The 25241-nt window shown below is 38.3% G+C and overlaps 1 protein-coding gene across 8 annotated transcripts in view; it reads right to left on the bottom strand.

Moving 5' to 3' along the window:
• Nucleotides 1-25241, bottom strand: part of PALLD (palladin, cytoskeletal associated protein) — a 198649-nt gene that overhangs the window by 16800 nt on the left and 156608 nt on the right. For 5 of the 8 annotated variants that reach the window (XM_074586951.1, XM_074586946.1, XM_074586948.1 and 2 more), the window contains 5 exons: nt 18886-19581; nt 8926-9061; nt 6455-6556; nt 5837-5887; nt 4192-4413 (listed from right to left, as the gene is read on the bottom strand). In XM_074586951.1, the coding sequence (XP_074443052.1) occupies nt 4192-4413; nt 5837-5887; nt 6455-6556; nt 8926-9061; nt 18886-19581 (1207 nt within the window). The remainder of the gene's footprint in view (nt 1-4191; nt 4414-5836; nt 5888-6454; nt 6557-8925; nt 9062-18885; nt 19582-25241) is intronic. The other 3 variants (XM_074586952.1, XM_074586950.1, XM_074586954.1) reach the window with 1 other exon arrangement.

The following is a 25241-nucleotide window of genomic DNA, read 5'->3' as shown; positions in this document are numbered from 1 at the left end:
TTACAGTATCTATCAAGCAGAGGTCTTTTCCATTACTTTTGATACGTAATTTTATTCTCTGGCTGACCCAAGACCTACTTTTTAGTGAGCCAAAAAAAATGATGTATGCAGAATGATATCTTATAGTAATCCATAAATTACACAAAAAAACCATGTATGAGTTTTTAATGCCTCAAACTTGAGGTGAAAAGAAATCAAATATTTTGACCTAGCTTTGTGGTTGGTTTTTTTTGCTATATTTTAAAAATAATATAAACCCCCAAACTGAAATCTGCTGGAATCAAAAGAAAAATGTGGTATATGCATGAAAACACACACAGGAATCCAAGAAAACTTTTATATTAGGAAGGCTGCAGTCAGCTCCCCAAACCAATATTTGAATAGAACATTATTTACTTGTCATTTCTGAAGCGTGTATTACTCCGTAAGGTCAGTGGTGGTCAGCATTTCTTAAGTCACTTGTGCAGATACCTACATGATTTTTACAAAGTTACCTCGTACAAAGCAGAACAACCGTATTTGTCCTGGCCACGTGACTGCTGGGACTATTTTGCCTGAGGAAAACACACACATTTTCCTCAGCCTGAGTCTTAAAGTGGGAATTTAGGTCTTACAGTGAGGAAAGGGTGCCGGCTTTCCAGTAAAAATGAAGTGACAAAGCAAAGCACAGCACAATTCCTGATGGAGTTTAACATGCCAGGTTCTTCATACGTGCCAACATTTCAAAGCTCTAAATTCGTTCACTTGGGGAGAGAACTTAAGGATATACCTTTAAATTTCACAAAAAGACAATGGAGAATGTTTTGGAGGGAACGAGTGGAAATTCCCCTTAAAAATTAATTACCATGTATGGTTTTTATATTAACAAGCATTATGTGTAACTAGAAATGATTTCATTTCCTCAATAGCTGGTTATACTCGTTTCCCATTTTGTCTGTCAGCAGCCTTGCAGAGACGCTGTGGTGCTAACAAAAGATTTAGTCATGTCTTCTCATCTGCTGACAGAGCACTTACTGGAGATGCAAAAGATATTTGATCACTTATATGCACATGCTAATGGAAGCCGGTAACAACATAGCTGCAAAAAATGAGTTTTAACTTGCAGGCTTTACGTGTGTCATAACGTTGCTTGGAAATCTACTGCATTAAGTAGCAACTATTTAATGAAATGCACTTATCAGAAATATCAGGAGACATGCCAGGAATTATTACATGGAAATACATGCAAATATTAACTGAACCAGCTATCCAAACATCATGCATATGTTGTCCAATACTTGTTTCCACTAAGTTTAAAAGCATTGGCATCACTGGGTTTTACTTATGACTAGTAAATTCTTAATATTATCTTTATCTGACATGGAGTTAATAAGTAAAACACTACTGCTGCTGGAGACAATGGCCCTTGCAGTGAAGTATTTTCTTTCTAGAATACCTTTTAATAAATGTAACATTAAACTACGTAAGCACTGAACGCTGCATCTGGATTGCTTTTATTTGCACCAGATTTTCAGAAACCAATGTGTAATGACTAGAAATACAATGGAATACACAGTACAAAAGCGTTTTTGATCTTGGACAGCACAGGCATTTTTAATCACTAAGAATTATATTCAGCCATGTGAAGTGTGAGCAGTACGAGCTTTATGCAACATTCGTGTCTCAATTAACCTTTTGTATGGCATTGTCCTAATTCTGAAGGGAAACATCTCTTAAAAAGAGTATTCCACAATCCCTCCTGTATCACCGCAGGTTCTCATTTTAGTGAGAAAACAGTTTTACGTTACACCGAAGGCTATAACAAAAGTAGACTCAGATTTAAAAAGTCGTATTTATGAAGACAGATTTTGCACATCAGTGTTCAATTTACATGGCATGTTCAGGGGAAAAAATAATCAAGCCAATAACCCCGCTTAGAAAAATCCCTTGTAATGAATGCCAGATTTTAGAAACGCTACAGTCCTTCCCAAAGCCATTCCTTGGCAGAGCTGACAGAATACTTAGAAGGGAGGAGCTTCAAGTTAGTAAATTATTTCCAGCTTTTCATTTGCCAAAGTAAAGAATTTATTCAGGGGCAACACTTCCAGCTTCGACAAATGACAGTAGAAGGGCAGCCCTCAGCCATCGAGCATTTCAAAACTGCTATCTTGGCGTGCTCCGGCAGATGAGGGGAAGATACAGCCTCTGACATCTGCAAAGCCCAGCTAACAAGTAGCCATCCAACAGGACTGAAATTGGTTCCATCCCAAGCAATTTAGCAAATCGCACAAAGCGTCTGCAAGTGAATGGAATAAAGGGTCATAGTCCCAGGTGCGAGCGCAAATCGCTTCATAATGTGCATGCTGCAATGCTGCAGAAAACCAGAACATCGTATCTGAATCAGAGTGCCTTCACATCAGCTGCTCCTTTGCAATGCCATGCTTTAGGGGAAGTACTAACAATGTGGTTTCTTGGCTGTGCAATCCCTAACGCCAGAACAAGGAGAGTGAGGGAAAGGAGACATCCTCTTTCATCTGTCTTAAATCAGATTAAGATGACTGTGAAACTACACCTTAATTGAAAACTGTGAAAATTAGGGAATGGTTAAATTGACTAAGGCTGACTCATAACAGGTGATCCAGCAACTTAGTCATAAGCCTCAGGCAAAAAGAGTACCTCTCCAGCACACTGCACCTCTAAAATACCAAGGTCTTCCACCCTTCTTCAGCACAACAGCCTCTTCCATATGGTCAGCTCAAAAGTAGTGCTGGACATCAAAAGTTTGGGTTCAGACTGGGCTAATCTCAGTGCGCTTCAGTTTGAAGCGGGAATGCTTTTTTGATATGAGTATACTGATCAGCCCCGCTTACTTTGCAGTGGTTCACATCGTGTTGTGGTCTTGGAGCACAGAACTGGATTCCTTTCAGATGAAACTAAGCCAGAAAATGTGCTCCAAGAACACATCTAATGTGCTGCATCTGCTCCAGTCTGTGGGACGAGATTAGAGCTAGCCTGAAGTAAAACCTCCTGACATGTATGCAGGGATGGATATCTGGTTCCATAGATTTGCTTCTTCTGGTCTGCACTACTTGCTAACGGAGACATAGGTCTAGTTCTCTGTTGTTCCTTCTCTGCTGCCTGACAAAGTCCTTTTTTCTTTTTACAGCTTGTGCAGTATCATACACCTATATCACTGGACGTGTAAAGTAATTTGCATTTCTCTCTGTTCAAAATCCTAAATACCTGTAAAACTTACACTAGATAAGAGATTTGGATGTAGGTGCTGCTGTGAAGTTATTATGTAAGAGAAAAGGCATCTTTGATCTTGTCTAAGGAGAAAAGAGCCCCTATCCACAAGAGGTCACTGTGAGAACTGCAAGGACCTCACAGGGAAGACACTGGCTTTGGCAAGGAAGTTGAAGAAGCTGCTGCTGTTGCCTGCTGCATAATGAGTCAGTTGATTGCCAAGCAATTTTTGAAATGGTTAAACACAACTTACCAAAGGAAGGCATTCTTCCAGACTACTGACATCACACAATTGGTACTTTTACATTTGCTAAAAGGAAATGCTTCCCAAGCCCAACCCTCCCGCAGAAGCTCATCATTAAAACCTCACCATCATGTCTGATCTTGCTGTTGGGATATATGGGAGCTTATGGTACTTTATGATGCCTTCCTCTAACCTTCAGTAAAATTTATTCTTGTTAGGGTGTGTAGATCTAAACTCTGCACCGCTGAAGAATGCAGAGATACTACACTGGCTTCTGAACCAGAAGCAGCATATTTCTGCATTAGCATGTTGCTGTGCCTGAGCTAATTACCCATATTAACCTGATGAGGTTGCTTTTGGGACGACTGTGCCAGGTCATACGGGGTTTTCTAGCATTGCACTGCATTCTGTGGTACAGTTGTACCCTGGAGGTAACTCTGAAAAATCATGGAAGTACTACTTCTAGGTAAAATAATTGAGATGAAGTCTCAGGAAGGAGTAACTAAGAGCCAAAACCTCATAGAAGGATTTTTGCCTAGTATAAATCTAAATAATTCCATTGATCTCATAAGAGATTTGACAGTTTATACCAGATGGGAGTCTTTCTTTTCAAGAGAGAATGTCTGCTGTTGCTGTAAGATACAGCCCATAGGGGCTGACTACAAGGTACCGATATAGAACTCTTTAGAGTGTTTCTAGAAACATTTACCCTCTTTTCTTACCTTTGGCTTTGGATTTCCTGCCACTTTGCATGTAAATGTGACTGGCATTCCCTCAAAGATTTTGTAATGCTTCAGCTTTATCTCAAAATATGGTGACATACTGTTATCAATAGGTTCATCTCCATGTTGCACCTCGTCATCTGATTCTTCCACAGGAGATCTCTCCAGCCTGTATTCAATCTCACTGATCAATCTTTGCTCAAAACTGGAGACTTTATACTCCTGTCAAACAAGAAAGGTACATATTAGTGTCCAGCTTCAACGCATTGCTCATCAAGATGTTTTCCTAATGTTGTTTTTTTTTTTTTTAATTCTACTGATCTTTGACAATCCATTAAGGTTTTCCATATAAAAGTAAACTGTATCTTGTTGAAGAAAACCACTATAATCCATGCCTCCAATAACTTCCCTATGAAACAATGAAGACATCTGGTATGTGGCAAAAATTCTATTTCATGTTATCTTAAGGTCTAATTTATAAGGGGAAGGAAAGTCATTGGTTGCTTTCTTTCAATTTTTTAAAAAAGCCTATAAGAATAAAACTATTCTGAAGCAGTTCATAAAGACTAAAGAAACACTAATATTTCCTTGAGGGTACAGGCAGATTTAAGGTGGGTTTTGTTTCCAGATGGCCAGAAGACCATATGGTTCACATCTGCTATTTGCATAGAACTGCACTGGAGGCTGCACCAGAAGGCTAAAATGATTTTGTTTACAGTTGCCTGTAAAAATGATAAAGAAAAAAAAAAAAGTGGAAATGGCAACACTGGCAGTCCATGATAGTTGCCTCCTTTTACTCCTGTTGCCATGGTCCCCTCTGTCTGGCCAAAAGTATCACTTCTTCCTTAAAAAAAATACTGTCATAAGAGTATTCAAGATATAGAAAGAAGAGTGGAAAGTTTCATCCAGTGTAAAACACTACAGCTTGTTTAAATTTGCTATTCAGATACTGGGAAACGTTACTGTGACATACAGAGTTACTTTCTTGACCTGTTCACTCTATCTACTTTGCAGTACAAAAGTCCTGCTTTGAATCTCAGCGATAACAAAGATAATGCCAGAAGGTAAGAAAGCTCAGAAGCAGAAAAAAAACCAACAACTATTAGCCAATGCTCTTCTCAGTCAGCAGAAATTCAGGCGCTCTTTCAAAGGACCTTTGGCCACTCTCTCTGACCCTTGTTTTATTTAAGATAGAACACGTCTCGTACAAAGCCTCCTTTCACGTGCCCATCCTCTACTATTGATTCTAGTCTGGGAACAGTAAAAAAAATGAAAGAAGAGAGAAATACCTTTTTAAACTGCAGATATTTTTAAAATTTCTTTGTTCCCTGAAAGTTTATCATAAAAGTAAAGCATGAAGTACACATGGTATATATAAAGAGCAGCTGATTTGGATGCAAGGCAGTTAGTATCAGCACATGTTAACGTTACAGCAGAAAGACGCTGGAGCACACCATTACTGCGGTTAAGCTGCCTGCACTCAGACAATTAGGCTTATAGAATAACCTTAACGCCTCAAAGGGAGTGCAGCCCAAATCTGACCTCTTGTTATTAACCAAGAACAGTAGAAGGGAAAGGGCAAAGATGACAGAGAAAATAAATCAACAGACAAAAAAGCAAGAGAGAAAAAGGCGAAAACGGTAACCTTTTGAATATCCACAGGACTCATTACAGAAGCACCAACAGAGCGAGCTTCCTGCAAGGGTAGAAAAAGAGATCACGAGGCAGAAAGAAGACCAAGAGACATCCATGGCAGTTTCTCAGAGTTTTCATCAGGAGAACATACTTGATGTGGTAACATAAGCAAACGAATGCTACACATTTCCGAACAGCAACTCTGGCATCTGAACAACAGAGAGCGCGTACCTGGCCTTTCAAGCAGACTTTCTGTTGTGTTTTTGGTCTGCATCCAAGAAGTACAGATTACACACACAAAAAGAAGATAGTTTCAGGATAGTAGATGTATTTTTTCCTTGAGAGACTTAAAGGTCAGGACAGAATAGGATAAACGGAAGAGTTTAAAGCAGAGAGCAGACATTTGAGAACTCTCAGCCTTATTCAGTATGGAAAAACTGAGCAATAGGCATGTGATCCTCCAGTTTACTTCACTGATATATAACGTATGACTTCTGTAATCAAAACCGTCCTATCTTGTGTATATTTATTGTCATATGTAGGATTATTTAAAGGGAATCACAGCCTGTGAAAAAAAAATGGGAAGAAATTTTTTATTTTCCTATGAAACTGTAGAGTTATGTGGCACCTGTATAGAAGGCTCCTCTTCTGGTTCCTGTATATTGAAGACAGTTGCAGCACTGTCTGCTCCCAGCAATCGACGAGCCATTTTCTCCTCGTATGTTAATCTCTGAAAAAAAAAATAAATAAAAGGGGGATGAGGAGGAAGGAAAAGAAGTTCTTATTTGTCATTAAGAACTACAAGGCAGTGAGACAGCAAGCAATGCTTTCAGTAAAGTTAATAAAAGAGAGCAGCAATAAGTTTCTAACAGAAATTTTCTACTGCAGTTTGTAATGCATTTTTTTTGCATTACAAGTGGCTCTTCTGGCTTAAGGACCCTTGCCCTGACTCTGCCATTTGTTTCCATCCTCTTGCCAGGAACTTGGGCAGGAATGAGCAATAGGAACTGCTTAAATCAGCATGGCCATCAAAAAAGTGCATGTCAAATCATCCCAAATCTTACTCCTACTCGTTCTGCTCAATTTTTACATTAGAACCACACGGCAGAAAATTCTGCCAAAAATGCTAAGGAGAAACTACATTACTTGATTATTTTGTCAAAAATATGACAGCTTTATAGAAAAATATATTCTTTAAGGTTTTTATTTCTTTTGGAAATTAAGGAGACAGCTTATAAAGGACAATTTACACTCAGAAGGTAAAGCAAGTTAAAAGAAAACCTTACGTGTACAATTTAATTATTTCATTATTATTTTTCTTTCTACATTCAGTAATACATTTCAGACACTTAGACACTTTCTTACAGATCAACATGGAAAAAAAAATGGCAGTGAATGAAAGGCAAACTCATTACATGGTGAAATGCTTCATTTAAATGGAAAAATGAAAAAGGAATGGAAATTGTAAAACATTAAATCTACTTAATGCTTCCATTTTTAAATAAGCTTGTTTAAATTAATTTTTAAAAGATGTCACATTGTAGCTAATCCATCAGGCTTGATGCATCCAGCATGAAAACAAGGTACCAATCTTGGCTCGGTTGCAAATGTCTAAGCAACTCATGAACTTTTCTTCACTTTCATTTCTTCTGTGATCACTCAAAGTGCCCACAGCCATGATTACACAAACAGAATCACTCAAGACAGGAATCTGCAAGGCAAAAGCCTCAAGGCAAGCACAAAACCAGAGTTTACATGGTTCAAGCTCCCACATCATCTGATCACAGATGTTTTTTTTTTTTTTCCTTGGGCCATGTGGGCTTTCTCAGGACATTCCATTCATTTGTCCAGGCCAAACATCTCTCTCACTTTCCAAAATAGGCATTGACAGTCATGCTCAGCCTACCTCCTTTGAAAAAACAGGAACTTATACACTATGAGAGTGATTCTGCTTAACTGCTACAGAAAACTGCCAAATCCTACACAGTCAATGAAGAGAGGTAAGTACAGAAGCACCAGTCACTCTGAACATTTTCCTGACTTCACTCTTCACTCCACACTTCCCACTTGACTCCATTGCCAGATTCTGGCAGCTGTGGACTAGATAGTCTGGCGCAATAGGCTGCCTTGAACTACAACACCACAGTCCACCTCTCAGACACAGAAGCAAACTTAGCAAACTTCTGAGAAACCTAAAGCACACTATCTTTCAGTGATACAAATGTATCCCAAGGCATCCTGATGCTTTTGAAAACATTTCATTGGTGAAACAGGGGTGACAGTCTACTTCTTTAAAATTACTTTCCTCTTGAAAGAGATTCCTGCTTCAAAGACATTTAAATCAATGCCTTAATAACTGTAATCAAGTCTGAGGAGAGTTGCTTCTCATCAACTCTGAGCAGAAAGAATTTGGTATTTTATCTTCTATGCATACCTTAAAATGCATAAAAATTAATGGAGAACTTGGCGGGTGTGCATTTCAATTGTTTGATATGCCCATTTTACCTCATTGATATACCCTCATTACCTCATTAACTCCTGATAAAGTCTGTAAGTTAGTACTATAGGTTATTTTTTATTCTATTTGTCAAAAATGTCCCACAGCTGCAGGATCTAATGATGCCTGATGCCTAGTAGGTTGTTTCTCATGATGAGCTGCCTCAGTCCCCCTCTAATGCCCACTTACCACCTACTTTTCCTCACATTGTCCAACAGCTAGGAAAAAGGTAGAATGAGCCTGGACTGATCAAAAGCTATGCATATTCTTACTGGCCAGCCTAACACTCGAGAGCAAATGGCCTCTGAGACCAAAAAAGCCCTTGAGGTACAGACTGCGCAGGCTGCTTATGCGAATTCATCATCTTTCAGACCTCCATTGCTTTGTTAAGTCCAAGTAAAGTTGTCCAACAGGACAAGGAATGATAGGCCAAAATGTACAATACCATTCCTTATGGAAATGCAGCTTTGGAAATGCAATTAAAAATAATAAAAACATAAAACATAAAAAATAATCTACAACAATTATTTTATATGCAGCATATCTGAGAAACTACCCGTGATGCCCACTCCCGTTCCCCGGGGTATTTTATGTTTTTATACCGGTTGCCCGTTGTTCAAAAGGTCCTCCTTGAAGCGAAGTTTTCTTTCCAGATCCTGAATTACAGCATCTTTTGACCCTTGAATCTCTTCATCTGATGCTATCCTAGCAGTTCTGCCTGTTTTCTTGGGAAATCCCCTGCAAAACAGTACAGGAAAATTCATGAGCTTTCCTGAAATCATTGGTATTGAGGAATTTAGCTGGAATCACTGCTATTAGTGAGGAAAACAACATTGTGTCTTTGAAATGAGAGGTCAGGCATCTTACTTGCTATGCTGTCCCTTCTAACTCACATCACTCATTAAATTTAATAAAGTTTAAGGACAAAGTTGAAACTATGCTTTATTCATGCATTAGTTAAAATAGGGCTCAGGATTGTGTACTGGTGGCTGTAAACATCATATACTCAACGAGGAAACTGATGAGCAATGGCAATAAAACAAAGTGAGAGGAAACATGAAAGAGAAAGCATGACTAGATAAGTGGGGACATAAGATAAACTAGGTTCCTATGAAGTACCAGATGGATAAAGATCAGAAAGATGTTAAGACAAGGCAGTTAATTATTAATTTTCTGTATTATTTATTAACTAATTCCTTGTTACAGCTTTGCAATACACAATGCATAACTTCATGTTTATTCTTCATATCTCTGTGAACATATACCCAAAAGGCAACATGTAAATGTTGTTTCTGAAAGAAAAGCCATTCACAGGGTCTAGGTTACACTGGCAAAAGGAAAAATCATCCCTGTAAAGCAGTTTTCAGCAGCATCGTTTCGCAGTGGAATAGCGACCATTTATCAGTTTGCATTCACAGGGCTAAGCGATTCCTCATATCAATCTACAAGCTATGAGTGCACTTTCAGGATGCCTCACTCCCATTTTCTGGAATGGCACAGGAGTTTTATTTTTCCAGTCTGTGCTAATATTTAACATTTTTCAGTGATGTTATGAAGGCTCTGTTGCTGGAAATGCCCAACAATGGTGGTTTCTACTGGAGATGAGCTGTTCTTACACAGTTGTGACGAAATCAACATTGCTATCAGTATTTGAAACTTGTAGCACACCCCATTTCTCCTGTGAAGTCACATATTATCATTTAAAACACCGATACTGATTCAATATTAGTTTTGTGGCTTTTTTAAACTTCATTGACTAAATAGCGTTCAGCCCATTACATGGGAATGACTTATGCAAAATAGAGAATCAAATAAGGTAAATTGCCAAACTCACCAATGACACAGACGGAAAAAAATCAGACCAGCACGTAAGGGGTAAACTTCTTTCCAATACACAATTTAATAATATAATTACCAGCACCAAAATGTTAAACAAGAATCAGACAAAGTTAACAAACTTTGTTGGATACTTTTTGCTACTACGTTTCTATAATGTGGTTAGAGAGAATTAATTCTTGAACAAGTGTTTTCAATGGTAATTTTTAGCATTAGTTAAAAGGAAACAATACACATATGCTGTCAAAAGCCAAAAAGGAATGAAGTGAATAGATGCAAAAGACAGTAACTGGAAACATTTCTGTCTAAATTCCTAAAACGTTTCATATTCTGTTACTGAAAGTAAATTTAAAATGGGAAAATGGTGAAGTCCTTGTAAAAAGAACTGAATTTTCACATTAAATCACAGCAGAAGAAGAGCAGACGTTTGCCTAATGTCACAAAGAGCCAGAGAACAACATCCCTCACTCTAGAAATATTCAGCCATTTGCCGGAGAACTTCTCAGTCACCAAGCAGAATAATTCCCTCAGCATTTGGCTGGGGATGTTCTCGGTCACAAACAACAAACAAAGTCTCCTCGACTCTGTTTTGAGGAAGCAGTCAGGAAAACTATCCCATCTACAGGGAGGCAAGAGAATACTAGGAAGGGGTACGGTCTCTTCAAGAAAGAGATGCTTCAATAAGTCAAGAAATTTGAGGACAGTAAATGTAAAGGAAGACATGGAATGAAAATGGACAGAAGAAGGTAGGAAGCGGGGATCAGAAGGTAATGTCACTCAGGAAGGCTGTACCAACTGCTAGAAGGCTAGTGGAAAGGTAGCATCTGTCTCTCTCCTCACAGTCTTTCCCTTCACCTTCCAGCCTCTTACCCCACGCAGACCAGCACTGCTGTGGAACTGAGTTTTGCCACGTTTTGGATAGGGGACAGACACACACACACACAAAAATCTGCCCGACTTCAAGGCAGCAAATTTCAAATTTGGATTCACCTTGAAGAAGCCCTGTGCCAGCTCCTAATGGAGATATGCATCCTACCTTGAAAATTCCAAGCAGTACATTAAAAAATACAGTTTTCTTTTCACATTCTTACCAATTTCATACTTGAATGATAAAAAAAGTCTTAGCAGAAAAAGGCCTGCTTATGCTTGGCACTTGATACGGTGTAAAGGTAAAACGTACAGTTTACCCAAGAAAGTCACAACACTGCATGAAAACAGGGGGATAGGCTAAGTGTTCTGGAGTGGATTTCAAATAACAAGTGAAAGCATTTTTTGAAGCATTGTCAGTTACCTCTGAAAACAAAAAACCCTAAGCAAGCACACCCATTTTTAAAAGGGGAAGGAGTACCACGAGGATTACAGGTCAGTAAGTTCAATGTCCATACTAAACTTGAGAAAACAATATTACAGTCCATTTCAAAACAATGTGGGATAATAGGAAATGAAAATTGAATCATATAAAACCTCCCATTTCTCTCTCTGTCAGGCTGAAGGACATGCAGACAGGCAAAAAGAAGTAGCTTTGATGCACTTCAGTTTACGGCTTCTGAGTCAGCCTTTCAGCTTACCGCAGTAAGTTCCCTAGTAAATCATGGAAGCAAAGTCTGTCTGAAATTTCTATTATATGGCCACATAATTGTCTGAAAAAGCTATTCAGAGAGTAGAAATGTTGGGTTTGTTTTTTTTTTCTATCAAACTGGAAGAAAATAGGCAAATGAGATCTTTCAGAGGTCTATATATACACTAAGTTCAGCACTTAATATTTCAACCTTAACAACTGGAATAGTGAAATAAAAACCCACTTTTCTCAAATTGTCTGATGACACTGAACTTGCAGAGGCTGCAACTTGTTTGCAGGTAACAACTCTCATTTACAATAACCTTCATAATTAGCCTAGAGGTGGTCTAATGATGATGAAACTCAGGAAATATGTTCAAAGTATGACAGCAATACAAATGGAAAATTCGCACTAACATATTAAGCATCTCAAGAATCTGTGAGATTAAAACTTGGACAATAACACCATTATTTCAAAAGGAAAAGAAATATAATTCTGGGACACATTAGCACAAGACATGAAACTTCATTGTTTTCCTTTATTCCTTGCTGTTGGACACTGAATCCAGTTTTACCACTGCACTTCAAGAAAAATATGGCAAATTGGAAAGTTTCAGAACAAGAAAACTGTCAGATGGTTTTAAAAGCACAGCTTTTGTGACAAGCTATGTCACACACACACAAATATCTTGTTTATTTAGCCAGGAAATGAGGAGAATGAAGATAGAGAGTTGAATCAAACTTAAAACATCGGAAAATAGCTAGCATTCAGTGATTCTCCATGTCCACTGGGGATGATAATTAGACAGCAACTTGAAGAACAACAGGCCTAGATTAGACAAAAACAACACAGAACTCTCCTTTCTCCACCCTCCACCAGCAACAGTTAAATGCTGGAACAAGTCATCTAAGGAAGCTAGAGAATTTTATTTAAGAACAAGGTATGCAAATATTTCAGCAATGGCCTGGGGATCTCTGGTAGGTTTTAACAGGAGAGGCAGAGTCCCTAACAACCTTCCAGGTCTCTGGTTATGTGCCAGAAAATCCCCAGCTTTGCACAGTGGGTGTGGAAGTGTCATCTAAGATCTGGTCGAGGCAACTTGCCTGAAAAACAGATTCTCTTCTCTTTACTTACAAAAAAGTATTTAAGCAAGGTAGCAGTTGGTTTAAAAACATAACTATAAAGATGAGTATCAGTCAAAATTTCTGCAAATGCCTTTAAAAAACCTCTCTCTTTCAGGATTATTTTAAATTCAGACAAAAAAAGAAGAGGTGCACATGGAAATTTAATTCTTCCTGCAGATGCTCTATTTCCACCCCCTCTTTATAATTGCTTTCTTTCCCTACATATATACACTTTTAAATATGTACATAAATATATATATATATATATGCATACATACCCCCCCCGCCCAAGTTAGCTCTTAAAACATACATTCCTGAGATGAATTTCAAAATGGCTACAAGGCAATGGCAACAAATAGAAGGTCCTTGGTAAATCTATCCTCCAAAGCACAGATCCATTCAGCTTGAGAGACAGTTTACATGTCAAGCCAGCCTGGCAGCAAACTTTCTTCAACTGCTTTTACAAATATTTTTCACCATCCTTACATGCCCTTATCTGGATGCATTAAGGTCCTAAGATCTGTGACCTTCTTAGTGACTCATCAGCTTTCTTTTCAGCTTTTCTCACAGATAATATAAAAAAAACACATCCTGCCAGTTCATTTGTGTATTTGTACGTTCATTCTTTGATGCAATTTTCAGAGTATATTGTGAGTATTAAGGTAGCAGGAGATAGCTGAGAAGGCATATTTCAAGTTATTGACACAATTAGTCTAAGCACACAACCACCACCGCTACAAATGTGCAAAGGAACTACCAGCCTTTGAGAATCAGGCTGCAATTCACATAGATTTTAAGCACCTCTGAAACACACATCATTTTAGTCACTGAGGGCCTAAATACAGACAGAGATAAAAAGCACGCAAATCTGAATTCTTTTAGTCAGAAAGGGTGCGACGAAATTGCCAAAACTCAGTCATCTTAATTCACACAGAGATTTTTGACAGCAAAGATTTTTGCAACCTCGGCTTGGCTCTCCTTAGTTTTGAACGTTTGCCCTAACATTTGTTTAGAAAGAAGGCCAAACCAGCAGTACTTTTCATGTTTTAATTACACAGAGCGCATGCTGGATGCAATTCCCTCTTTTCCTATGTACCTTTTACAGTGTAAACAAGGGCAACAGGCTGGCTGTTGTTATCCTTCCAAGAACAAATTCCTGTTTGCAGCCAATATGGCTCAGTTTCACAGAAATCCAAATCAATTCTCTGGTACTGAGGTAATGAACAGTAACTTGATTTTTCCTTTAAAACTAAAGCTTTCCAAAAATACAGATAATTCCTGACCACTTAACACATTTTTCACTTACTGTAAGAACGAAGTCACTACAAGCACTGTAAGAGGTCACAAACTTTGAAGCTGTAGCTGCGTATTAGAACTGTTTTAGTCTGATCATGTTGTGCACGCTGTGGAGACTAGGAGCCAGCCCTGTTCAGTAATGTGACGTTATGTGTGTCTGAATTAAGGGAATGCCTGAGGCACAGACCTGACTAAGGATGACTTGTACTAAATGAAACAAAGGTAACAAAGGTTCAATTATTTCTACCACCCAAGAAAAGGTTATGAAACTGTAGTTGAAAAAAAATAAATAATTCATGTCTCAGTGTTGGATAGGATCAAGACTGACATGAATAATATATACTTCTGAGCAATTTTGATCCTTCTTAACGATTAGACAAAACAGAGAACAACTCACTACCAACTGCATGCCTACCAACAAAAATTTATTTTTCTAAGGCTTATCTTTAAAAATACGTTTTTACTCATTAAAAGAAGAATTACTACCTTTTCATTATCCTGTTCAGTTCCTTCCCCACCTGAATAAGTTATCCCTCTGCCTCATGCTGCACTGGTTACCACAGATACATAAGTGCCATTTGGTTTTCAAAAGATGTCCGCATATTTGGATATAAATTTAAAAAATACTATTTTGTAACCGGTAATCTTATCCGCATTTCTGATTGATTGTTACCAGCATTATACGCTAGAATTGATGGTCAAGAAGTCACTAAAGCACTGACTGCTCCTGCTCCTGTAGGTAAGGCTGGCACAGTCCTCATAGTCCTGAAATCCTGAGAAGAACAGGTAACTGCCAGAAGTATGTGAAGAAAAATCTACACCGCAATGAGAAAAGATAATACATCCAAAATAATAACCTTTACTCAAGTTAATGAAATGCTACTTGCTAAGATCTCCATGACTATCAAGCACTGTACCTGGCTTTTACATTCACAGACATTTCTGTGGCATTCAGATCCGCTTAAAATAAGGAAGTTATAAAATTAAGTCCTCTGAAGAAAAAAACCTGCAGACAAAAAAAAATCTGCAAAGCAATGCTGCAAACAGCCCCTCTCTCTTTCCAACAGCGAGGTGTATGTACTAATTCTCTTAGTTAAGTTCACTTGTCATCTTACAACATTCGTAAGCATCTGCAAATACCATTTATAGAAAGAACTGGTCAAAAACATCTTGAAAATTAAGACTTACAGATGCAAGGATTGTCAGAATACAGTAGGTCAGTTATTTTGTCTACTGTCTGTAAGTCTCCATGTTAAATCCTTGATTTCTACTTTTGAGTAACTTTAGTTGATTAGATCTGGGGCACAACCTGGATTTCAGAGTTCCAAGTGGAACGAACATGCATTCATCATATTTGAAAAAAGCTGATATGGATTTTATGATAATTATGTGCATGTACATAATAAAAAGGTGTTACATTGTGCAAAAACAAAGCCCCCAATATAAGCTGTTTCTTAGCACAATCAACAAGAAGTGATCTGATATCACACATAAACCACTCCGGTGTTTGTCTAACAGCCACAAGTAGTACCGTGCCATGGGAAAAAAAGGTATAACACAATAAACCAAGGAATTTTAAAAAAAAAATAAGATGGTCTAATGGAGCAGAACAATAGCTTAAGAAAACTGGGGTCTGGGAATAAATGCTAACCCTAATATTGCTGGAATTTTTCCAGTTACAGAAATGGTTGTCTTCAGATATATTTTCCTGAGATCCAGGTGTGACTGAATTGGTAGCATACAGCAATGAGGTGAGCTCCCTCAGAAGCAAGAAAACACCCTGACCTTCCTCCTCATTTTGATGTTGAAATTCTTAATCAAGGTACTTCCTCCTATGTATCACTATTTTCACATCACTTATACTGTAGGTAACCTCCATTTTTCACAGTTGTGACAGACATAACTTACAGAAATGGGAGAAGTAAATGTTCAATCTACATAGGACAGCAATACTATTTAAGCTAAAATGAAAGCTGGCATTTGTACTGGGAGACTGTTGAAAGCTGTAAGGTAAAAAGATGGAGAAGTGTAGCTTTTCCTCAGAGCGGTCACCATCTAACTGGTAAAAAGATCATATTATCAAAATATGAATAGTGAATTACCAACCCTGAAATCCACACACAAAAAAGTCAAGAGAAAGGAGCCATGAGAACATTGAAAGCAGATAGGAAAACTGTTTTTAGCAGATAAAATGCTCTTGAGGTACTTGATATGAAAGTGTTGAAATATCTAAATGCAACGACAGGTCCAAGTTTACTTCCACTGGTGTTAAAACATAATAATAAATCATAAAGTCATTATCTAAAGAGGAAATCCTACCACTTCAAACACTGTATTTGGAGTCTCTAGTAAAAAAAGGTACCTCCTTTCCATGAAAGGTATTTCAGACTCTGCCTAGCTCACTTTCAGCAACCCACTATCGTATTCTTAATATCACCACTATACGACTGATCAAGAAGCAGAAACAAAGCTAAATGGCTTGACCAGCATTTCAGATGCTGAGCTGAAGCAAAACTTTGAATGCTCCAATTCATTCCTTGCACCCAGTCTGTACAGCACACTGTCAGAAAACAGTATCATCCTTTTCAATCAATGGATCTTGGAGATGACGGTGAGACTATGGGCTGAGATTATGGAATACTATGAGTGGCTCAAAAACTACAACACCTTAGAAAGAAAAATGTGTTCAAGAGAAGAGGATTTGTGAGGTTGGAGCAAAAGATGAGGGAAAAGAACCAAAAGTGAAGCTGAGTGGAAAAAAGAACTGAGACTATAGCACCAAGCAGAAGACACCAAAAGCAGTGGGGAGAAGGGAGGCAAAGAAAGAATTGCTCAGAAGTGGTATGAAAATGATGGGAAACAGAATGATTTACTCAGCAAGACACACCAGACATTAGTAGCCTTCACAGTAAAACGAAAAAGGAGAGGCCAGCGAAAAATTGGCATCAAAGATATATAACAATAGATATTTTTTTTTTTTACATCGTGCAGTACATCTTTTACCATGTTTTAATGTTATAATTCAGATGACAAATGCTCATTGTATACATATATATACACACACAAATGTATATATGCATATACATAAATTATACACGCATACATTCAGTATGGTTAACATGATCCAGCTCCCATCTGGACTACATTTCCTGAGGGAATGCAGGCCAAAGAGCCAACCACCTCATCCTCAGCTCAGAGCTTGAGGCTGCTGCCTTGTCCCAGGGGGACAGACGCACCGACACGTGCGCAGCCAGCCTGGCTGCTAGGCCTGGGGGAGTGAGGGGCATGGGGAAGGGGGAGGTATTCTTGCAGAGCTGCCTCTCTGTCCAAAGATCCAAGAGAACAAGGAAGAACACAGCCAACACCTCAAGTGAGAACACGTGTGCATGAACGTAGCGTAACAGGGAAAGAGGGACACCGCAGAGGCTCGAGCTGCTGCTGTCACTCTCACAGCACACAGAAGGAACTTGAAAGAGAAGCCAGTTCCTACCCATAACTATATACCTGTACTAGAGCCTTTCCTGGAAAATCAGGGCTAATTGCAGGCTTTTGTGGGCTGCGCTTACCTATAAAGCTGTCAGTAAATTAATCATGCAACTTTCATCAGTCAGTATCAATAGAGAAACTCAGCCAGTGCAAAGGACACAGTAAGACAGAAAATCACAGCTATGAGTGCAAGGGCAAACTGTCCTGTTTATTCATTTTTCTCCTAAATCTGTTTTATGGGCAGACTCCATAATGAGCCATATGACAGAAATCAAGATAAAGAAATGCTTTTTAAAGCATACGCGTGATTTATTACTTTGATATCTGTACGCTTTCTTCCTTCTCTTCCTTTTCATATCTTGGAATGAAATAACAGAAGTTCCCACTGCAACGGTATGTAGCTGAGCAAGTCACCTAGATACTGTAGATATGTTTAGACAAACTTCTAGACAAAGTTATAAATAAGCCTTGGATACAGCTATTCTCATTTTTGTTCTTCAGCATGTCTCTTTGTTCTCTAAGGATGGAATGAGAGTCTAGTGCCAGTGGAAAGACAAACTGATCTATGATGGGAGCTGACATGCTCCAAAATACTATTTTGGCCTTTAGAGAAGACAAAAGGGGAAAACAAGTATGCAGAGTTGTTAGGGGGAGGGATTCTGTTTGTTTTTATGCACTGCTTTTCTAAATCCCCTCCTAAACCCTTTTCCAAACTTCCTCAGAACTAAAGCTCTAGCCAAAAGTCAATATATCGTTATGACCACTTTGTTGTCAGAGGTATACTTTAATAACTTATACTTTAAGTATCAGAAAGCTATAGGGACTTCTGAACAATGCTCTCTTTACTTGATATTTCTCTACCTGCAGATGTAATAGGAACAGACTGCAAATATCACTGCATATGGGACTTAAAAAGAACTGAGTCATGAGAACGGTTTTCTTGGATCTCCTTCCACCGCCCTGGGCATGCAGAGCCTTTGCTGCTGCTTTCATATTTTCATCAACTCCTATTTAAAGCTTTAGCTTCTCCTCTTTTGTGTTCCTACTGCAGGACTTTTTCAGAATCTCACTTCTGTGAGGGTTAGAAAATATATCCTGTCTCTAGCCCAGAGGCATTTGCAAGTAATTCACGCGTCTATTCCTCTCAGGTAGCAGGTAACAGCAAAGGACCCTAGAAAACTATAAAATGAAGCAAGTACAATAATCTTCAGTACAATCTTCAGTACAGTCAAACTCAAGGAGCTCATTAGCTGATACTTACGGAGGAGTCACTCCTTTTGGGAGGCCTAATGCGTTGACAGAAACGGGTGGTGGCTGGGATGGCAGCATGGAGCTGAGAAAAGCTGCTGGAGACTGGCCGGAATTAGGAAATCTGGGAGTTGGAGACAGGCTGTGGGAAGGTGAAGAAACTGAAGGAAGAGGAGGGGGCGGAGGAGGTGGAAGAGGAAAGGAATCACACACTGGATATGTCGTGGTTGGACTAAAGACAGGTGGAGGTGGGGGTGGAGGGGATGGAGAAGAAGGAGACCAGGCGTACTCCCCTTCTGGAGCAAACTGCTGAGGGAAAGGGGGAACAGGCACTCTCCCAAACTGTTTCTGAGAAGCAGTTGGAGACATAGGAGAAGGAAGGCTGGATGTAGATGATCCTGAAGACGGAGTCACATAACCTGAAGCAGGGCTGATATTCTGAGCAGCAATGAACTGCTTAGGCCGAGCATAGTTGAAGGAGCTGGAAGACTGCATGGTTGGGGAAGTATGAGAGTTAAGAATACTCATTGGCACAGGAGAGGTGACAGACTGGCTGGACTCAAGCTCCTGGAAGGAGGGGGGAGGAGGAAAGGAAGGAGAAGAGGGAGGGTGCTGATGATGGTCAGGTTGCTGTTGGTGACGATACCACTGGCCACTTTCTTGCTCCAGACGAATTTGGTTCTGCAGCTGCTGTATTTTTATAGGGTCCCTGTAGGAAGGAAAAATAGACAAAAAGATGATCAGACATGCAGTGCTGGTTGGGGAGGAGGTAAAAGTTCCACTGATCCATGGTCTAGGAAAATCAGAAGGCAGGAAAAGTTCAAAGCGTTTGCATATCTTGAATAGCCCTGTTTCTTCAGAGCTAAAACATTGTTACAAAAGTCCATTTTTTGAGCTCAAGAAGGGGAAAAAAAGTATATGCATAATAGAAGTTAACAGAACCTTAAATTCTTAAAAAAGGTAAATTATAAGACAATTTGCAGATGCTTAGGATATTTTAAATGAACAATCGAGACAATATAAGTAATGGTAAAAATGTTGAAGTTCTTAACAAGGTTTCTTTTCAATTCTTGCCTATTTCATTCAACAGCCCTGTTTCAATAATAAGCCTCAGATATTTACCCAGTGACAATTTCAGCCTTGATTTCTGCTGTAGCCCTCTGTGGGCAGATCAGACAGACCTAATTACTGCCATACTTTTAATGAGGTCCTTGGAGACAAAGGACCAACTTCTGTGTTAGAACTACCTATGTATCTGTAGATGAGCAAAGACGACATCCAAGAAACATTTGTAACCTAAGGAAATAGTGAACTGAGCTTCCCCATGTCTTTAGTCCCACTTTTTTTTTTCCAGACGTTATTCTTAACTGTAAGTCCTGAGATGTACCTTAGTAGATACTGAATACAGTTCTCAGGAATTGCTACTTGCAGTAATATCAGCTCAAATGGAAATGAGAATTTATTTTAGAAATGCAGACATTCACTAGCAGAACAATAAAAACTAAAAAATTAATATGCAGGAGCACTCAAAACTGTTAATTAAGGTTTTTTTTAACAACAAGCAGCAAAACGTTCAGCAGTGAAGCAAACCAGACCATGGCACTGGCTTCTTTTTTGTCCACAATACAATTCTTTAAATGACAGTGAGATCAAAATTAACTGTGTGGTCTATCATCTTAAAATACATCAGACTGACTTGCTTAAAAGTTGTCATATTCCAGCTGGAAAACATAACTTTATCTCAGTACTCCAGATGTCCACAAAGTTTCAGCCTATGTACATATACCTTTTCTGTATATTTAATATATAAATACTTTATTATATACAAGTGTGTCATTGTTTATATACAATTTAGGTCATTTAAGCAGAAATTTTAGAAGCTGTCTGCTTAATGCATGGCATATGAATGTATGATTCTGGCACAACAATATACTTTTGTTGGTAGCAACAAAATTAGAAGCAGTAAAATCATCATATTTTCCACTCTAAGATTAATTTTGATATTCCAGCCATCCACATTTCCCAGAAAGTGTTTTCTGACAATAATTCTGCTTATGATCTCAGGCCAAAGGAGATTGTTTAGATAAGAACAAGGGGTGCAAGTTTGTTTGGGACAGAAAACTGAAAAATCAGTTATTTACATTTAACAGTTGCTGGTGGGGTTTTTTTTGTCATAAAGATGGTTCAATTCTAGCAACATGAGTCATCTCACCAACAATACATATTTCAGTACTTAAAAGGAGATTGCATTTTCCTTTTTAATTAAATCGGCAACATGAACATTGAAATGCTGCAGTTCACTTGTAAATTTTATAATTCATTTTTTAATGTTGACAACAGAGACTAAATCCATATCAGTTCAACTTTTCACTCCACAGGACATGGGCTGAACCTTATTCTTTGAATTTTGCTAAATTCCCTAAATGGGCTAAAGCAACACAATTTTAGTTCCTATCATCATTTGACTTTCTTGGCTGATGACGGAAATACTTTAGGTCACCTCTGAGTAGAAAGAGAAAGTCCTCTAAAATTGCTAATTTCAGCTCATTCTGTATCTTTAGCCTGACTATTTGCAGACGTACTATCCATTACCTCTAAAATTATTTACAAATAATACTTATTGTATTTTCTATCATAATCAGCCCCAATATTTTTTTTTATTTATTTATTACAGAGAGGCTAAGTTTAAAAGAAAATGGGGGAAATTTAGTATTGTAAATGGTGCATTGAGTGTAGAAGAAATTTAGCTGTCTCGGGCACTCTTATGTTTACCCAACATGTGCTGAAAGCAAGTCAGAGTGTCTTGTCTTGGGACTTTTTTATTTTCATTGCCAAGTCACATGGCGATGTGCCCAGCCAACAGCCTAACACAAATGACCATCTATGGCCCTGTCAATGGTAAGTATAATACTACAGCGCCTGCCACTGAACTGCTGCTGTACCAATCCGGGCAGAAGTAAAGACCAGATTCAGGGTATGTCTACAAAAGGTTGTCAGGCAAATGTGAGGTTGCTCTGCTCTCACACTAAGCTTGACTCAAGGCCACAGGAATATACATGCCTGTAAGTCGGGGCTTATTAGCTCAGGACAGCACTAATTCCATTTGCAAAGCTTTTGATCAGCTTAGAGCCCAGACAAAGCAAGTGCATGTCTGTTCGAAAAATAACATGCAGCCATAATCATTATCACATCAGTCCACGTAGCAAAAACCATAAAGACCTTCTTACAGCAAATTTTCATTCCAGTGATAGAAATGCACGATCCTTGTCTGCAAAGGAATGTTCCCTACCTCAGAGCTATTCTTTTAACAGTAGATACTGCCCTATACTTACTAATTTCTTGAGCAGATGTACCCTAGGGATGTGTCATTATGAGGAAGAAAAAAAAGAAAGAAAAGAATAACCAATTTACAAGTTTTCCTTTGCAATGACACAGATATAGAGAGCCCAGCAGCCAAAATTATGCAAGGGAATCTGTCTGTTTTGTTGCCCTCATCATCAGGGAAACAAAGAAGGGAATTAAAAAGGGTTCAGGTTTTGGATGAGATTACAGGAAAAATTAGTTTAACTATAATTACATCCTCTTTCCAATTATCTGAAATATGTTTTGTAACCCCAGTGTTTTAAAGGGCACACATGCTTTCAGGGAATCCATCAAGCTTGTTTAAACAATAGAGAATAAAACTTATTTTCTCATGTGGAGTTTTCGATTTTGCCAAATAATTAATTATAACAATGTAAGAAAGAACATTTAAAAGAAATTTTTAGTAAAATTCAATCAGTGAATGGCAAAACTAAATCATAACTAGGGTAAAGTGAACAGTGAGAAATGTCAGCAACTCACTGAAAAGCAGGCCTAGTAGTACATAAATATTTTCAAAAGGTCTGCTTCAGTATTTGTGATTTTTTTTTCAAAACCAGATATTCTTAACCAAGATTTTTATACACATTTTCAGATTTCTAATAGGTATGCTAAAACAGTTAAAGGAATGCAAACAGTAAAGCAGTGATATTTTAATGGAAGCACACATTAGTTGCAACAGAGGTGAGGTTTCTGGCCCGCATTGCCCAAAGAACAGTTGCATGCACATGTTTGGTTCTGGGTACTTGGAACCTGCTCAGTAAGGTGATGACCTTCAGAGCTAAACGATAGTGAGAAACATTTGAAAACAGATGTTAGGGAAGACTAGAGACATTGGTTTTCTTGTTGAGCAACTACAGAATACTGTCTTTTTCAAAGCAAAACACTCTGATTATATGAGAAAATAGTGGACAGAGATGATCAGAATCTTCTCTAAGGATGCCAATGCACATGGCATATTTTAAAAGTTACTCAAGACTTCACATTCTGAGGTATGCACTCGGTTTAGATTATAATAGGCTGGTTTATCTTTTTATCCCATTTTCATAAAGTTTTTTCTTTTTGATACCTTCTTTGTATCACTTTGTTTTGAAAATTACTAGAGCAGTCCTCAACTTTGAGAGCTAAACTGGTAACAACCGCCATGAGGAACTGTAACTCCAAGTGCCTGGACACAGTGCTATGGAGGAGGGGAGATAGGTTGCACTTCTCTGAAAGTCTCCATAGGAACAGGCTACTGGATTGCAGAGGACATTACAGCAGATGGCATTTTCAGGGATGCAATAAATCCTTCATACTGAAAATTCTCCGTCAGGCTCATTCACAGGTTCCCAATATTAGGATATGTACCAGCTTTATTTTTATCTTACATCTCTGCGTTTGTAAGAGCATTAAAAAAAACCCCAAAACCTATTTAGAGGAACAATGCCCCTCTTTTGGGAAGCACCCTACAATTTGTGGTTTAATAGTCAACTCCACAGTATAACCTGGTCTGTTTACCTTTTAAACACAAAAGTTCATACGGAAGCCCTTCTATCCAGACTATTTTGGAGGGGGAGGTTCTCCAAAGGTAGGGGGATGCTGTCCAAGCCTTGAGGGAATCAGTCATACACAAAATGAACCCTATCCAGGTAGTGTCTATCACAAAGTGTGGTAAGGGCATTGAATTTTATTCAGTGTTTTAAAACACCATAATATATGAAGTAGATTAAAATAAATCACCACAGATAAAGAACAAAGACTAAATAATTTTTTCTATGTTACAACTTCTTAAAATTCCTGATTTTGGCCTTCCTAATCTTAACAAAAGAAGAGGAGCAAAGGGAAAGCAGACAAAGAAAAGCAATTTTTGTTTGAAAGAAAGAGTCCTATCAATCTCATCCATGGAAGAGTAATGGTCTCACTCCTGCCTCAAGTCATTCCTGCGTGAATGCAGACTGGCCCCTTCACAATCCTACCAGGGAACTGCCCTTTGAGAAACAGTCATCGCAGTTCTACAGCAATAGACAAACCATACCTCTGAAATGAAAGTACAGAAATATTTTGAATGAAAATTATCAGAATTGACCACAACTTTAAAAACTCGAGCTAGTTTTCTAAATTAAGATTTGAAACCAATGCCAGAAAGGCTCTGCATTTGTATTTAGGGGTAACAACTACTCACATGAAATCTACCTTCCAATGAAGACTTAGCTTCTAACTCAATACTACTGCTTCAGAATGACGCCAGAGCTCTATCAAAAGGGAAACAGTCACCATCACACTGTATTAAAAGGCAAGGGCTCTTCTCAGGTAACACTGAGTTCCATGTCAGCATGTATCTGTGTTCAGATATATTTTTATATGTATATACTTAGATATATCTACACTTAGATATTTATACAATAAAATCCAGGATGGAGGGTTTTTTTCATATTTTATTCAAATCAGAATGTATACATACAGTTACATCTCTCTAGCTCCTTGGCAGCCCAACTGGATAGCTGGTAGGCAGAGAAGGAATGGAGAACTGGAAGCGGTGGGAGCTTGGAAGCTGTGCTGGTTCCTTTGCTATCTAAGATTCACAGTGCTTCTGCATCTGTGGCACTTAGGCAGCTGGGATGGCAGACATGCCAGGTAGCTGTTAAGCTAGCTCTTAAACACACTGTTTAATTCGCTTTCTACAACCACAACATCGTATTTTACTGGTATAAATGGCTTTGAAAAGGAGGAATTTTCTAAACTTCTTCTGACAGTTATTATTTAAGAGTCTGAAATGCACATACCAACTCATCCAAAATTTGACAGTACTCACTGATATCTGGAATTGTAGTCTGAAAATATTCCTAATATAATTTAAGGTTTTCCACCAGATTTATCAATGGCTGAGAGTTATTAATAATCAAAACAACAACCTAAGCTAGCAGTGAATTAATTAACAGCTGTACTGAAAATAAATACTCAGAATACAAAAGTAATTCCAACTAAACTGTCCACTGAAGGAACATTTACTAATTTCTAGAAATGTTA

Source organism: Larus michahellis, chromosome 5, assembly GCF_964199755.1.
Source record: "Larus michahellis chromosome 5, bLarMic1.1, whole genome shotgun sequence".
Taxonomy (NCBI): Eukaryota; Metazoa; Chordata; class Aves; order Charadriiformes; family Laridae; genus Larus; species Larus michahellis.
The sequence above is the reverse complement of the archived record's forward strand: the minus strand, read 5'-3'. Positions and strand labels throughout refer to the sequence as shown.